We start from the raw sequence: 14,015 nt of genomic DNA, 5'->3' as shown, positions 1-14,015 counted from the left end.
AGACTGGAGTGCAGTGGTGTGATCTCAGCTCACTGCAACTGCTGCCTCCCAGGTTCAAGCGATTCTCCTGCCTCAGCCTCCCAAGTAGCTGGGATTATAGGCATATGCCATCTCGCCCGGCTAATTTTTGTGTTTTGGGTAGAGACAGGATTTCGCCATGTTGGCTAGACTGGTCTTGAACTCCTGACCTTAGGTGATCCACTTGCCTTGGCCTCCTAAAGTGCTGGGATTACACCTTGCCCAGCCTATTTGTTAGAAACCAATCTCACATTCGTTTCCCCAGAGCATGAAGGACAGAAACACAGATTTCTGTCTTCTGGGACACTCTAATGTCCCCAGATCATTTATCTTCCTGTGTCCCTGCAGAACTATCAAGGGCTCAGTGCAGGAGATCTACTCCTGTGAATCACAGACTTGCAGGCTTCTGGCAATGAACCACTTAAATCCTATAGGGCCATGCATTTTTCTTCCCTTAACAATAAGCTGTATTTGAAGGTTAATGAGCACAACAAAATATTATTATTACTTTTTTCCTGCACAGAGATCCACTCCATTAAGGTTATCTGAAACTCACTGGGTAAGGTATTTACACAAAGCTAGAGTGCCAGGCTGGCCAATCTTAAATGTCAGATGCTTAACTTTTGGACTCTTGCTCTTTTCTCCCTTTCTTTTGGCCAGGTTCTTTAGGACAAGGGACTAAGTTCCCCACACCTGTCCCCCATACCAAGAATGCAGATGGAAAGAATAAAGAAGCTTCTTGGAGTTCAAGCTCCATTTCCTGATCTAGAGGCTCACACTTAAGATCCCACCCACTCCTGAGCCACTTTATTTCCCTTCTTCATGCATGGCAGGCAGGGCTTGGGTAAGGGTTCTGGGAGCAATTTCAAAACTGCTAGTTGATATGTTTAGGCTTTGTGTCCCCACCCAAGTCTCATCTTGATTTGTAATCCCCAGGTGTCAAGGGAGAGACCTGGTTGGAGATGACTGGATCATGAGGCAGTTTCCCCCATACTGTTCTCATGGTAGTGAGTTCTCACGAGATCTAATGGTTTTATAAGGCAGTTTTCCTGGCTCTCTCTTGCACAGACTCATTCACCTGCCACCACGTAAAAGATGTGCCTGCTTTCCCTTCTGCCATGATTCTGTTTCCTGAGGCCTCTCACACCATGCAAAAATGTGAATCAATTAAACCTCTTTCCTTTATAAATTACCCAGTCTTGGGTAGTATCTTTATAGCAGTGTGAAAATGGACTAATACACTAGTCTAGAGGTGAATTCAGAGCAAGCACCAAGAGATACATGCAGAAATAAATGAACAACTGCATTAGAAAAACAAGAAAAACCTAAGTAAACTTTATTTTGTTTCTTTTTTTTTTTAAAGATGGGGTTTCACCATGATGGCCAGGCTGATCTTAAACTCCTGACCTCAGGTGATCCACCCACCTTGGCCTCCCAAAGTGCTAGGATTACAGGCGTGAGCCACAGCGCCCGGCCAAGTAAACTTTATTTTCAAAATGTTTGAGATAGAAAAGACAATGGCAAAGCCTAACAATAATTAACAAACCAGCCCTAGAATGGCAGAGTGCTCCTGTGATGAGAGGGGCTAGGGATGGAAAGGTGGGTGGAAGACACAACATTTTTCTAGCTTCAGAAAGTCAGGGAGCCCAGATAACAGCCTGAACATCATAGAATTGGTTACAGATTCTTTACAAAGGTGTTTACCTGTGGGAAGGAGAAAATCAGAAATTTAATTTCAGATTTTTATTTTATTTTTTTTTTTGAGACAGAGTTTTGCTCTTGTTACCCAGGCTGGAGTGCAATGGCACGATCTCGGCTCACCGCAACCTCCGCCTCCTGGGTTCAGGCAATTCTCCTGCCTCAGCCTCCTGAGTAGCTGGGATTACAGGCACGCACCACCATGCCCAGCTAATTTTTTGTAGTTTTAGTAGAGACGGGGTTTCACCATGTTGACCAGGATGGTCTCGATCTCTTGACCTCGTGATCCACCCGCCTCGGCCTTCCAAAGTGCTGGGATTATAGGCGTGAGCCACCGCGCCCGGCTAATTTCAGATTTTTAACAGAATTTTCAACAGTCCACCCCCAATGCATATGCAGCCATGGGGTTTTTGTGAGGAAAGGAAAATAGGCATGGAGAAGAAATGTGAGCAGCCCAGGGTCATATAGCATCAAGTGGCAGACCCGGGAATAGAATCCAGAAGTCTCATTTCCCTAGTTTTAGAATGCCTTAGAGAAGAAAGTCAGCTGGCAGGCACATGTTACAAGTCAATTATTTAACAATTATTAATCCAGCATACTTTCCAGAATAGGGATGTAATTTGTACAAGATCCCATAGGCCTTGGAGTGTGAAATGCAATGTGAGATGCAAAGCACACGACTCATGATATTGAACTTTGAAGCAAAGGCCAGAAAGATAAAAGTACAACAAATATAAACCACTAGAAAGCAGGAGTTATAGTCCTTCCCACCTCTCTCATGAGGTCTTCTTGTTTGGTTACTTCCTCAGAAAAATCATCATTGACATCCAACACCAGCACTGGAATATTCATCAAAGCCTCCAAGTGGAGCCTATAAGCAGCAGGAAAGTTTGGGGGACAGAAAAAAAGAAAGTAACTTGAGTCAAGCCTCACATACTTACCAAGTCTTAATTATTCAGAGAACAGATCTAAATTCAACATGGCTTCTCAATGAAACTGCACGTAAACAGCAACAAATTCAATAAAGTTGGCTGGAAAGAGAAAGGTTGAGGTTTCTCTTCATTCTTGAGAGTGATACTAACGGTCACAGTGCCAAACATTTTAAGTGGACAACAAACCAAGCCTAAAGGGAGGATAGGCAGAAAATAGGAATGCCAACTTAGTAAAATGGACAATTTCTCTAATATTTTTTAGCCCTTCACGCTGAGCCAACTAACATCATCGATCACAATGTTCAATCTAGGGGAATGTTAAAAAAAGAAAGAAAAAGCTGGAGAAAATAGAATCTAATAAAAAGGGCCTTAGAATGTACAGATTATATTCACTATTAAACAACTTTTTTTTTTTTTTTTGGAGACAAGAGTCTCTCTCTGTTGCCCAGGCTGGAGTGCAGTGGTGCAATCTCGGCTCATTGCAACCTCTGCCTCCCAGGTTCAAGCGATTTTTCTGCCTCAGCCTCCTGAGTAGCTGGGATTACAGGCACCCAATACCATGTCCAGCTAATTTTTGTATTTTTAGTAGAGACAGGGTTTTACCATGTTGGTCAGGCTGGTCTTGAACTCCTGACCTTAGGTGATCCACCTGCCTTGGCCTCCAAAAGTGCTGGGATTATAGGCGTGAGCCACCGTGCCCAGCAGTATTAAACTTCTGAGTTGGAAAATACTTGACATTTCCAATCATTTCCAGTATATTCTGAACCTTCCTAAAGGGGGCTGCATGCTGAACTTGTTTTTAACAACTGGGTGTTGGGAGGCAGGTCTCTATCTGATCCATTCTTTTCTCCACTTACTTAGTTGTCTTGTGAATAAGCCAGGCCTCGTGTTGGTCATGCAGCTGCTCTAGATAGGCCAGTTCGATTCCTTTCTCCTCCTCCCTGGCCCTCTGGTACAGTCTCTTCAAACAAACCTAAAAAACAATCCCCAAGCCCCGATGAGCTCATTTGCTGTTTTGGCTGCTATAATTTGGTCTTAGGAGGGCTATGAGGCCCACCTGTAATGTCTATTTGGGCATTACAAGCCATGCCTTTGCTTCTGCTGTCTTGTTTTCTTATGCAATCAGAGGATCTACACCATTCTTTCCATCTCCACCTTAAGCCTGCTCTTCCTCTGGAGTATCCTAAGCTGGTTAATGGCGAGTATCGTCCATCCAGTCATCCAAGCCATGGACCTAGAATTTTCCTTGCTTTTCCTCCTTTCTACTACATTCGGGAAGTCATTCAATTCTCTTTCATGTCCAGTTGGTTCTTTCCCCTCACATCTGCCCTTGTCGGGTCCTCACTGCCTCTCACCTGGATTATGGAAGGAGCCTCTGACTTTGCCTCCTGGAGGCAGGGAAGTATATGGACAGAGCTGTACAGGCCTTAAGGTCGAAAAGTCCAGGAGTAAATTCCTGCCTTTATCAGGTACTCGCAGTGCAATCTTTGTGGGCTTCTATTTCCTCATCCTCTACCCATCCACAGGTCACTGAGGTAAGTCATATTGAGCTCCTGGCAAAAGCTGTTCCCTCCTTCCAGTGTGTCCCCTTCACTCCACTCTTCTGTAGTATGGCAATATAATGACATAACTTTCCTTGCTGAAAAGACTTCACAGGCTCTTTACTGCCTATATCCATAGCCCCAGGGTTCAAGGCGGTATGTATCAGTAGCATCACATCTATATAATGTTAGGTAATTTGAAATATCTCTTTCATATCATACCAAACATTCACTCAGGAATAGAATGTAAAATTTGCACAGGTCAAAGATAAAACAAAGTGGAAAAACAAGTGAGGCTTGAGACTAACTCTCCTCCCCCCAACTCTGCAGAGTGTGCTTAATTCTATTCTGCACTCATCCGGTAGTGAAATTTTATGCACACTGGTTCAGAAAATGATGTCTTCTTGACCTGTCACAAAGCTACCCCTCCTACTTCTCATCTGCCTTAGCTCTTCCCCTGGACTCACTGCTTTAGCCAGATTTGACCTCTTTCCTGGGGAACAGGCCAGGGTCTTTCACATCTTAAAATTTTTGCTCCAAATGTTTGTTCTGACTGAATTATCCTCGGTCCTCTCTCTGCTTGACAAACATTTCATTATTCAATGTCATCTGTCCTTGAAGAATAGATGGATTAACTCACTGATTTAAGACTTCTTGCTTTCAAATACTTAAGAAATGTAAACTTAATTTCCAAACGTAGTAGACAATAATCCCAAAGACTTAGGGATCTTTGCTGTTTCCCTCGTCTTACCTTTTCTCTAAGGAAACAAAATTATACAAACAAATTTCATTAATGATCAAAAGGTATATGCAATTGCAATTATATACTGCCAGACTGCCTCCCTAGAGGTTAATCAATTTACATTCCCACCAGCAAGGTAGCTTTAGGATTTCTAAGCATAGCAAGGCTATCTAATTTTCCTTTCTGAGAATAAAAAATTCTCTGCTTCGTGAAATAAATTTTTTTAAAAAATTGAGATGGAGCTTGCTCTGTTGCCCAGGTTGGAGTACAGCAGCATGATCTCGGCTCACTGCAACCTCCGCCTCCTGTGTTCAAGCAATTCTCCTGCCTCAGCCTCCCCAGTAGCTGAAACTAGCATGCCACCATGCCTGGCTATTTTTTTTTGTATATCAGTAGCGACGGGGTTTAACCATGTTGCCCAGGCTGATCATGAACTCCTGAGCTCACGCAATCCAGCCACCTTGGCTTCCCAAAGTGTTGGGATTACAGGTGTGAGCCACTGTGCCCAGCCAAAAATAATTTTTTTTTTTTGGTGGCTTTATGTTTCCAAGTACACACACAAAGGCAGAACAATTCTTTTTATGAAAGCAATTTATAATTATTCATTCACTGCTTGCAGGCAAACATTGACACTAACATTGATCTATTAAAATAGGCTAACATATCTCTCTTTACTATTAATTTGCTCAACAGAGCAAATGGTTTTCCTTTAGAAGTTAAATCTCAACTGGTGGCAGTATTGAGAGAAAAAAAAAAAAGAAGTCGAAGTAAACTCCTACTTTGAGCATTTGTCATTAACTCTTGCTTTACTGATATGGTTATAACAAATTCTATATATAAATATTTTTTGAGACAGTCTCGCTGTCACCAGACTCCAGGCTGGAGTGCAGTGGCACGAGCTTGGCTCACTGCAACCTCCGCCTCCCAGGTTCAAGGAATTCTCCTGCCTCAGCCTCCCAAGCAGCTGGGACTACAGGCATACGCCACCATGCCCAGCTACTTTTTGTATTTTTTTAGTAAAGATGAGGTTTCACCATGTTGGCCAGGATGGTCTCAATCTTTTGACCTCATGATCCACCCGCCTCGGCCTTCCAAAGTGCTGGGATTACAGGTGTAAGCCACCGTGCGCAGCCTCTATTTTTAAGAATCCCATGCAAACAGTGCTTTAGTCTGGCCCCTCTTCATCTCAGTCCTCATGAGGAAAACACACCTGAATGTGAACAGGAAAGACAATCTAGCTGCAAGTGGCAGAGGAGACCTATTACTGGTCTTCTTAGCCTGCCCCACCCAGGAAGAATTACTGTTCTGATTGCTTTAAGTCAGAGATAGGAAATGGAATGTGACTGCTCGTGGGTCTTTTCACTATGCCTCTCAAGCCCAAACCCAGGTACCATTTTTCCCCATGCACCTCCTGCATGCTGTCCTCATGCTATGCCAATCCCAGGCAGGGCCTGGCTTTTTGATGTACACTGATCAGCTGCACTCTCTTCTTGATTCCATGGGGCTGGGTAGGAACACTGAGGCCCAGTCATTTCTCTTCTGAGTTTTAAAATTGTTGGCTTGCTTTTTTTTCTTTTTAATTTTTAGAGATGGGGTCTCCCAATGTTGATCAAGCTAGTTTCAAGCTCCTGGCCTCAAGCAATCCTCCTATCTCAGACTCCCAAAGTGCTGGAATTATGGGCATCAGTGAGCCACTGTGCCCGGCCTGACTTGTTTGCTTTAAGGAAAAAAAAAAAAAAAAAGGTTTATTTATTTATTTATTTGTTTTAGACAGGGTCTTGCTTTGTGGCCTAGGCTGAAATGCAGTGGTGCAATCATGATTCACTGCAGCCTCAATCTCCCAGGCTCTAGCGATCCTTTCACTTCAGCCTGCTGAGTAGCTAGGAATACAGACACACCACCTACTTGGCTAATTTTTAGATTTTTTGTAGTGGGGGGCGGGTCTCACTATGTTCCCCAGGAGGGTTTTGAATGCCTGGGCTCAAGTAGTCCTCCCACCTTGGTCTCCCAAAGTGCTGGCATTACCAGGTGTGAGCCACCACACTTTGGCCTGGCCTGCCCCGGCTTGCATTTAAGAAGTTAAGGAAGTAGGCTCAGCACAGTGGCTCACGCCTGTAATCTGAGCATTCTGGGAGGCCGAAGCAGGAGGATCACAAGGTCAAGAGATGGAGACCATCCTGGCCAACATGGTGAAACCCCGTTTCTACTAAAAATACAAAAATTAGCCATTCGTGGTGGCGGGCGCCTGTAATCCCAGGTACTCAGGAGGCTTCAGCAGGAGAATCACTTAAATATGGGAGGCAGAGGCTGCAGTGAGCCAAAATCACACCATTGCACTTCAGTCTGGGCAACAAGAGCAAAACTCCGTCTCAAAAAAAAAAAAAAAAGAAAAAAGTAGTTAGGGAATAGGTAGAAAGGAGCAGAAGACCCTACGAAGTCCATCTGACATGCTCAAAGCTAGTATTTACTAGACCTCTGAACTGGAAGATTAGGCACTTGCACAGCTTTTTACATAGTGATATGTCAACTTCTATTCTGCTCTTCCCTTGGGTACAGTTACCTCTGAATTTCACAGAAGAGGTCAAGTGTGACTTCAGGGAAGCAATATGGGCATTCCTGGATCTCTGGGTCTAATGCCATCAAAACAGCATTAAAATCCCCATCTAATTCCAAAATGAATAAGCTATTTTCTTTTCTGCCATTAAGTTGCAATAATCCTTCAATTCTTCTCATTCTACTCCAGCTAAAATATTCCAACTAGCCACTCCGAAAAGGCGGATCTGCCCCCAAGTGATGATGACTGCCATCACCATTTGCTATGGTTTAAGAGTATATCCCCCAGCATTCATGTGTTGGAAAGTTGGTCCTCAGGGTGGTAGTGTTGGGAGGTGAGGCCTTTAAGAGGTGATTAGGTTGTTAAGACAGATGAATGTCAGTCTCCTGGGACTGGGTCAATTCTTGCAGGAGTGAGTTCTCACTCTCGTACGACTGGGCCAGTTGCCATGAGAGCAGGATGTTATAAAGCAAGGCTGCTCCTCCTGTCTTGCCCCTTTTGCACGTTCCTGCTCCCTTTCACTTCACCATGTGATGAGGCAGCAGGAGGCCCTCACTGGAAGTTGAGGCTGCCCAATTTGGACTTCCCAGTCTCCATAACTGTGAGCCAAAATAAGCCTCTTTATAAATTAACCAGTTTCAGGCATTCTGTTACAAGGTCATTCAGAGTGCACAAAGAAGAAAAGCAATTAAGACTTTCTTGCTCTCCTTGCTGGGTCCAACTTCCACTACCCAGAAACAAGAGCCTCTTCAGCTAGCCCAAGTAGCCCCATTTTGCTCCCAAGAATGAGTCAGCCCACTTCCTCTCTCACTCCTCCCCAGTGCTGGCTTCATGGCACTGAGCTGATTGTGCTGAAGTTCTGTTTCTCTTGGAAAAGGTTAAGTCAGCATTCTCACTTCTCCTAATGCTCAGCTCCTCAGCCTCCTGCTTCTTTCAGTCCAGCCACCCCATGACTCCCACAGGAAACTTGTCACCTCTTCAAATTCCAACTAGGACCTTTACTCAGTCCAACCTTATAGCACTGTCACTTCTCTTTGACCCAGGCCACAAGCCTTCCTGGGGCTCAGAACTTCTCTCTCAACTTGAACCCTACACTTCGACACTTCAAACTGTCCTCTTTGTGAGGCGACTCTTCTCCCCACAATTGCTGACACTTATCCCTACCCCTAAAATATAATCCCCTTCTTCTATTCTGGCTCCCAGACAATGAAGACTATTGAAGTAAGTCAAATAAACATGACCCACCTGGTCAACTTGCAATCAATGCATCTAACTTTAGTGTAGTTCTATTTATGGAAGTTTCTTAGCCCTCTGGCCTCACTGAAACTTCAGTTCAGTTTTAATTTATTTTAGAGACAAGTTCTCACTTTGTCACCTGGGCTGGAGTACAGTGGCTTGATCACAGCTCACTGCAGCCTCAAGCTCCTGAACTCAGGCGATCCTCCTGCCTCACTTCCCCAGTAGCTAGAACCACAGGCACACATAACCACACTTGGCTAATTTTAAAATTTTTTTGTAGAGATGGGGGGTCACACTATATTGCCTAGGCTGCTCTTGAACTCCCGACCTCAAGTGATCCTCCCATGTTAGCCTCCCATTGCAGGTGTGAGTCACCGCAGCCAGGCCAGTTTCATTTTAAACCTTAACCCTTATTTATTTCTGTAGAATCTCTTATTCCCTCCTATGATCTAGCTTTTGCCTCATAATGTCCAGAAACTCTCAACACAAAGATCCTCAATATCTGGTCCCAGTCACATTCAGGGGCCTCATTCTTCCTGGTTGCCACCTTCATAAGCCCCTTTTTTCCAGTCCTCTCCTCGTTGGCTGGTGTGAAGCTGTGTGACGGGAGCTCTCCCACTCATCCTCTGGTTCTGCTCAGTCTGTTCTCAGGCTCCTTTCTGCCCACAAGTATCAGTTCCATCTCTAAAAGGCATAGCCTCTAGCTTGGAGACAGCTTTCCTTCCTTTTAACAGTATGTGTTATATCTGGCATTTGACTATATATTGGAGGTATGTCCCAATAGCTGACAGTACATCTCATAAAACAAACAAACAAACAAACAAAAACAACAACAAACACCTCTCACCTTCACTCAGAATCCCTCTCCAGAAGAGCCCTTAGAGATCATCTAGATTAAGCCAGTGGATTTTACATGCAAGGATCTTTCTAATGGAAGGTCTCCAGGGGCTGCCCAAGGTCACTACCAGTCAGCAGAAGCCAGAGTTCACTTCCATCTCCAGAGACTTTGGTGCTCCTGCAATGACATCATCCTACTGCATGCAGGATGGCACCAGAGAGTCACAGAATGGAACTACTATGGTCCCTTCTCCCTTCCCAGTGGCATCAGGGTTCAAAAAAGAGCTATTAGGGCAGTGTCAATAAGAGAAAATTCTCCTTCTCCTCCTCACAGCTTATTCAGGAAACCATTGAAACTACTACACACTCTGATTACCCTGTCAGAGTGAAGGAGGAGCTGAGGCAAGTGACTACAGGTCAGAGCGTCCCACCTGAAAACCCTGAGTGATAAAGATGACGCTCGATTTGCTCTGTTGTTGCTAGATCAACGGGAATCCTTTCATGCATAGTCAATGGCTTTAGCACTCTGCTGCATGAAGCCAGTGGGGAAAGGGGTGCTCAACGGTGGGACAGGAGGGTATCCCCCACTGCTCTCCATGCTGCAGGTAATGTCTATGCTCTAATTTCTCCAACCAGAAAATCAGGGGCTCCGTGAATGTCACTTCTTAGGTTTCATATGGCCCTAATGTCTAAGGCTTTAGGTTCTGTGTTACCTGGGGAGTAGCCTGGAGGTAGATGAAGCCATGTAATGTGAGCCGGCTAGCAAACTCGCGCAGGAGAAAAGAATGCCAGTCCTGATAGATATGCCATTCGATGTCACTGAGGGAACCATTTTCAAAAAGATTCTTTGCAAAGATATACCTGGTTGGAAATGGAAGTGGGATGGGGACGGGGAGAGGGAGGAGAATGGGAAATTGAATGAAAGGCACGAGAGAGAGAGAAAGAGAGAAAGAGAGAGAAAAGCAGAAAAATCAATAACCAACTTGTTCCATGTCTGTTCAAACCACACTTAACCTTTCTAGCTCCTCATCAATCCTTAAGAAATCTAAATTCTTAACCCATACCTCCCTCCCTGCTCAATACTAAGATGGGAAATAGGATCTAGACTCTGGAGGCTGAAACCACTCCTTTCCAGATGGACTGATTCACTGGAATAAACGGAACAGATGATAATATCATTGGTCTCTAACAATTTTCTTTATTAGAAACTAGTCAGAACATATAGCAAATAATATATGTAAACTTGAACTTTTGAGATTTGCTTATTATTATTAAAGCAAGGCCCCAAACAAACAAGTGAATCCAGTATAAAGCCACCCACCAAATTTCATACAAGGACTGAAGGCTTCTGAGTCTCCAGGCTACTTAGCCGTCCTTTTGTCTAGCTGAAACATGCAGAAAAAATAGTATTTATGTGATGTCCTCTATGGAGCAGAAAATGCATTTCCTCCTAATTTCAGTATTACCAAGAAAGCAGACTCTTTTGGAAAGTGCATATGAGCTCTTGCTTGCTTCCTCTGCTGCTGAGTTTCTAGTTCAGATAAAAGAAAGCTAAAGCTAAAAATCAAACTAGCTTTGCCCCCTGCTTATTTCTAAGGCCAAAAGAGCATCTGGTAAACAGGAAATCAGAGCTAAACACAAACCATGGCTTCAAACCCAGGTCAATTCTGCTTTCGAACCTCAGGCATTTTAACATATAACATAATTTGCATCCTAAATAAGGGACTCCAGTTTTCAAGGCTATGCTCAGCAACTGGCCACTTCGGAGAAAATTAAATTCAGAACCCTTGTGTACGATGGCTCAGGAAAATGCACACTGCAAGGCTGTGTGCATCACCATTAAGAGAATACCTTCCAGAATAACACTCCAGAAACATTCACTAGCTATGTTACCTTGGGCAAGTCACTCAAATCCTTGCAGCCCATTATTATGAGGACTTGTATATAATCCTCATAAAGTGCTTAGAAGAGTGACTGGCACATAGTATTCAAGATATCTTAGTTATTATTATAACTGCTTTTTGTTAGGCTACGAAGAAGCTTAGAAACTTCAAAACTAAACTTTCCCAGTCTGGAATGGTTTAGCCATAGCCTAGTTGATGAAAATAAAGAAAAGGATAATATTTTAAACTCAAAATGTTTTTGGCTTCTTCACAGATAACTAGAAAATGAAATTAAGATCCTACAAAGTGACCACGCACTGTGGCTCACATCTGTAATCCCAGCACTTTGGGAGGCCGAGGTGGGTAGATCACCTGAGGCCAGGAGTTTGAGACCAGCTGGGCCAACTTAACGAAACTTCGTCTCTACTAAAAATACAAAAATTAGCTAGGTGGGGTGGCATGTGCCTGTAATCCCAGCTACTTGGGAGACTGAGGCACAAGAATTGCTTGAACCAGGAGGCAGGGTTTGAAGTAGACCAAGATCATACCACTGCACTCCAGCCTGGGCAACAGAGAAAGACTGTCTTAAAACAAAACAATATAAATTTCTATAAAGAGAAATTAAAGGTTTGCTAATAAGCCCTATGAAAGGGGTTCTTGGCTCTCTTGAGAAAGAGCACTTCCTTTATTTCTTCAAAGCTCGTGGTGGTGATGGGGTGAAGGGGTAGAAGGCTGTGGCGCTGAGTGGGAGGGAAGTACTGCAGACTGAATGCAGGGACTGCAGGGCAGAACAGGGCGTTAAGGATCTAGGAGCCAGGGCCTCTGCTCTAAAACCATATGCTAGTGTTTCCTTTAACTCAAACAGAAATGACTAAGATTTCTTCCTCCCTATAATCAACTCTCTCAGATAACCTGTGTTCCTCCTTTGGAACAAGTATCACACATGTGAGCATGTGTTCCGTCCCTGTTAGGCAGGAACTGGTGCCTCAACAGAGGAGGCATTCAATAAATCTGTGCTCAGTGAACAAAGTCTAAATTACCCTAAGGATTAGAACTTATAATTAGTTTTCCTTTCTGTCTCAAAAATGCCCTCACTGAAGATAGCACCTGGAAGCATGTTGTATGCCCATAGTGTAATCAATTCTTACCTCTTCCTTTACAAGTACAGGTTAAGATCCGTGTAGCTTATTAATGCATTTCTAATTAACAAAGTGTTTCTACTTCTCTATTTTCCTCTGAGGGTCTCACATGCCTACTTTATGAAGGGACTAGAAATAAAAACTGACTCTAGGCCGGGCGTGGTGGCTCACACCTGTAATCCCAGCACTTTGGGAGGCCAAGGCGGGCGGATCGCCTGAAGTCAGGAGTTCGAGACTACCCTGGCCAACATGGTGAAACCCTGTCTTTAAAAAAAAAAACTGACTGTTTCCAAGTAACTCATATGATTTTCCCAGTAACCCATTCAACTTCTGAGTCCGAGAGGCATGGCTTGGCAGAGGAGAGAGGAAAACAGGCAGGTGGTATATCCAACAGTTGAAAAAGAACTAAAACCTACAGCCCAGCTATCTGTAATTCACATGTTTAGCTTTTATAAAAAGTAGGTTCTCTCCGGTTACATAAAGAAGGAATGCATAGTCTATAGGGTTTGTTTTACATATCTTACATGATTTGGGGGTAAAGTCAGAAAAATCACTTGTCATTTACAAATGTCCCCTTATTTTTTCTTCTCGGAGGCTTTCTGGGAGCACTAAGAAATAGAACTAGTTTGTCTAATTTGGAATTAAGACAGTAACCGAGTGTCTTCAGTAGTGAACAGACAACAAAAATGCACCGTTTTCCATTTTGATAATTCAAAGAGGCTTAAGAAAGATCATACTGCTTGAAAGCACCATTTCACACTGATACTGGTCATTCATAGGCTTCAGACAAGAAAAACCCCAGCAGTGTCCAGATCAAGCCATCCTGACTTTGTCTCTAGGCAGCTTAACCTCAAGTCACAGCCTGGTCTCTATGGCAGAGCCAAGCGTTCTGGAGCCTGCATGTCTTAGCTCTTCTGGAGCAGAGGGGCTCACTTCCCAGGGTAGCTGCTAGCCTGCATTAATAGTGACTTCACATCTCACTCCCTCAGGTGGTCAGGATGATGCCATCCCTGATCTGACACAGGCACTGATGCCCACTAGACTCTGGCCAGCAAGAAGCCCTCTCACAGAAGAAGGGGTCAAAAAGGGCTAAATCTGAGACAGAAGCCAGTTTCACAGATGTGCTATTTCTGCCTAAGCATCCTTTCTTGAAGAATAAAAAAAGGCTGAAAATATCTCTTGTATCACTTTTAGGAACATAAATTTTAATTCCGTCTGTTTTTTTCTTAAAGAGGATAACCAACCACTGATTCATTTGATTTCCTAGAATATACGCTGCTACTTAAATGTCTATTCTGTGCCTTTTAGCATGTGATGATTACATTAGGTGGCTACCAGCTTGCTCCATGCCAGAAAATAAGGAAACATAAGGTAATCAGTAGCAATGTAAGAAATTCGAAGCATTCAGTTTATGAAAACCACAATTTCTTTT

At 43.7% G+C, this 14,015-nt stretch overlaps 1 protein-coding gene across 5 annotated transcripts in view; it reads right to left on the bottom strand.

Annotated features, from left to right (window-relative positions):
* Positions 1 to 1,494: 1,494 nt before the first annotated feature.
* Positions 1,495 to 14,015, bottom strand: part of DGUOK (deoxyguanosine kinase) — a 31,286-nt gene continuing 18,765 nt past the window's right edge. For 2 of the 5 annotated variants that reach the window (XM_017508688.2, XM_017508690.2), the window contains 4 exons: positions 10,275 to 10,422; positions 3,506 to 3,621; positions 2,488 to 2,587; positions 1,495 to 1,722 (listed from right to left, as the gene is read on the bottom strand). In XM_017508688.2, the coding sequence (XP_017364177.1) occupies positions 1,696 to 1,722; positions 2,488 to 2,587; positions 3,506 to 3,621; positions 10,275 to 10,422 (391 nt within the window). In that variant the 3' untranslated portion in view covers positions 1,495 to 1,695. The remainder of the gene's footprint in view (positions 1,723 to 2,487; positions 2,588 to 3,505; positions 3,622 to 10,274; positions 10,423 to 14,015) is intronic. The other 3 variants (XR_005196879.1, XR_005196878.1, XM_017508689.2) reach the window with 3 other exon arrangements.

This window comes from Cebus imitator, unplaced genomic scaffold (assembly GCF_001604975.1).
Source record: "Cebus imitator isolate Cc_AM_T3 unplaced genomic scaffold, Cebus_imitator-1.0 Scaffold399, whole genome shotgun sequence".
In the NCBI taxonomy this organism is placed as follows: Eukaryota; Metazoa; Chordata; class Mammalia; order Primates; family Cebidae; genus Cebus; species Cebus imitator.
This window is presented reverse-complemented; position numbering and strand designations above follow the sequence as displayed.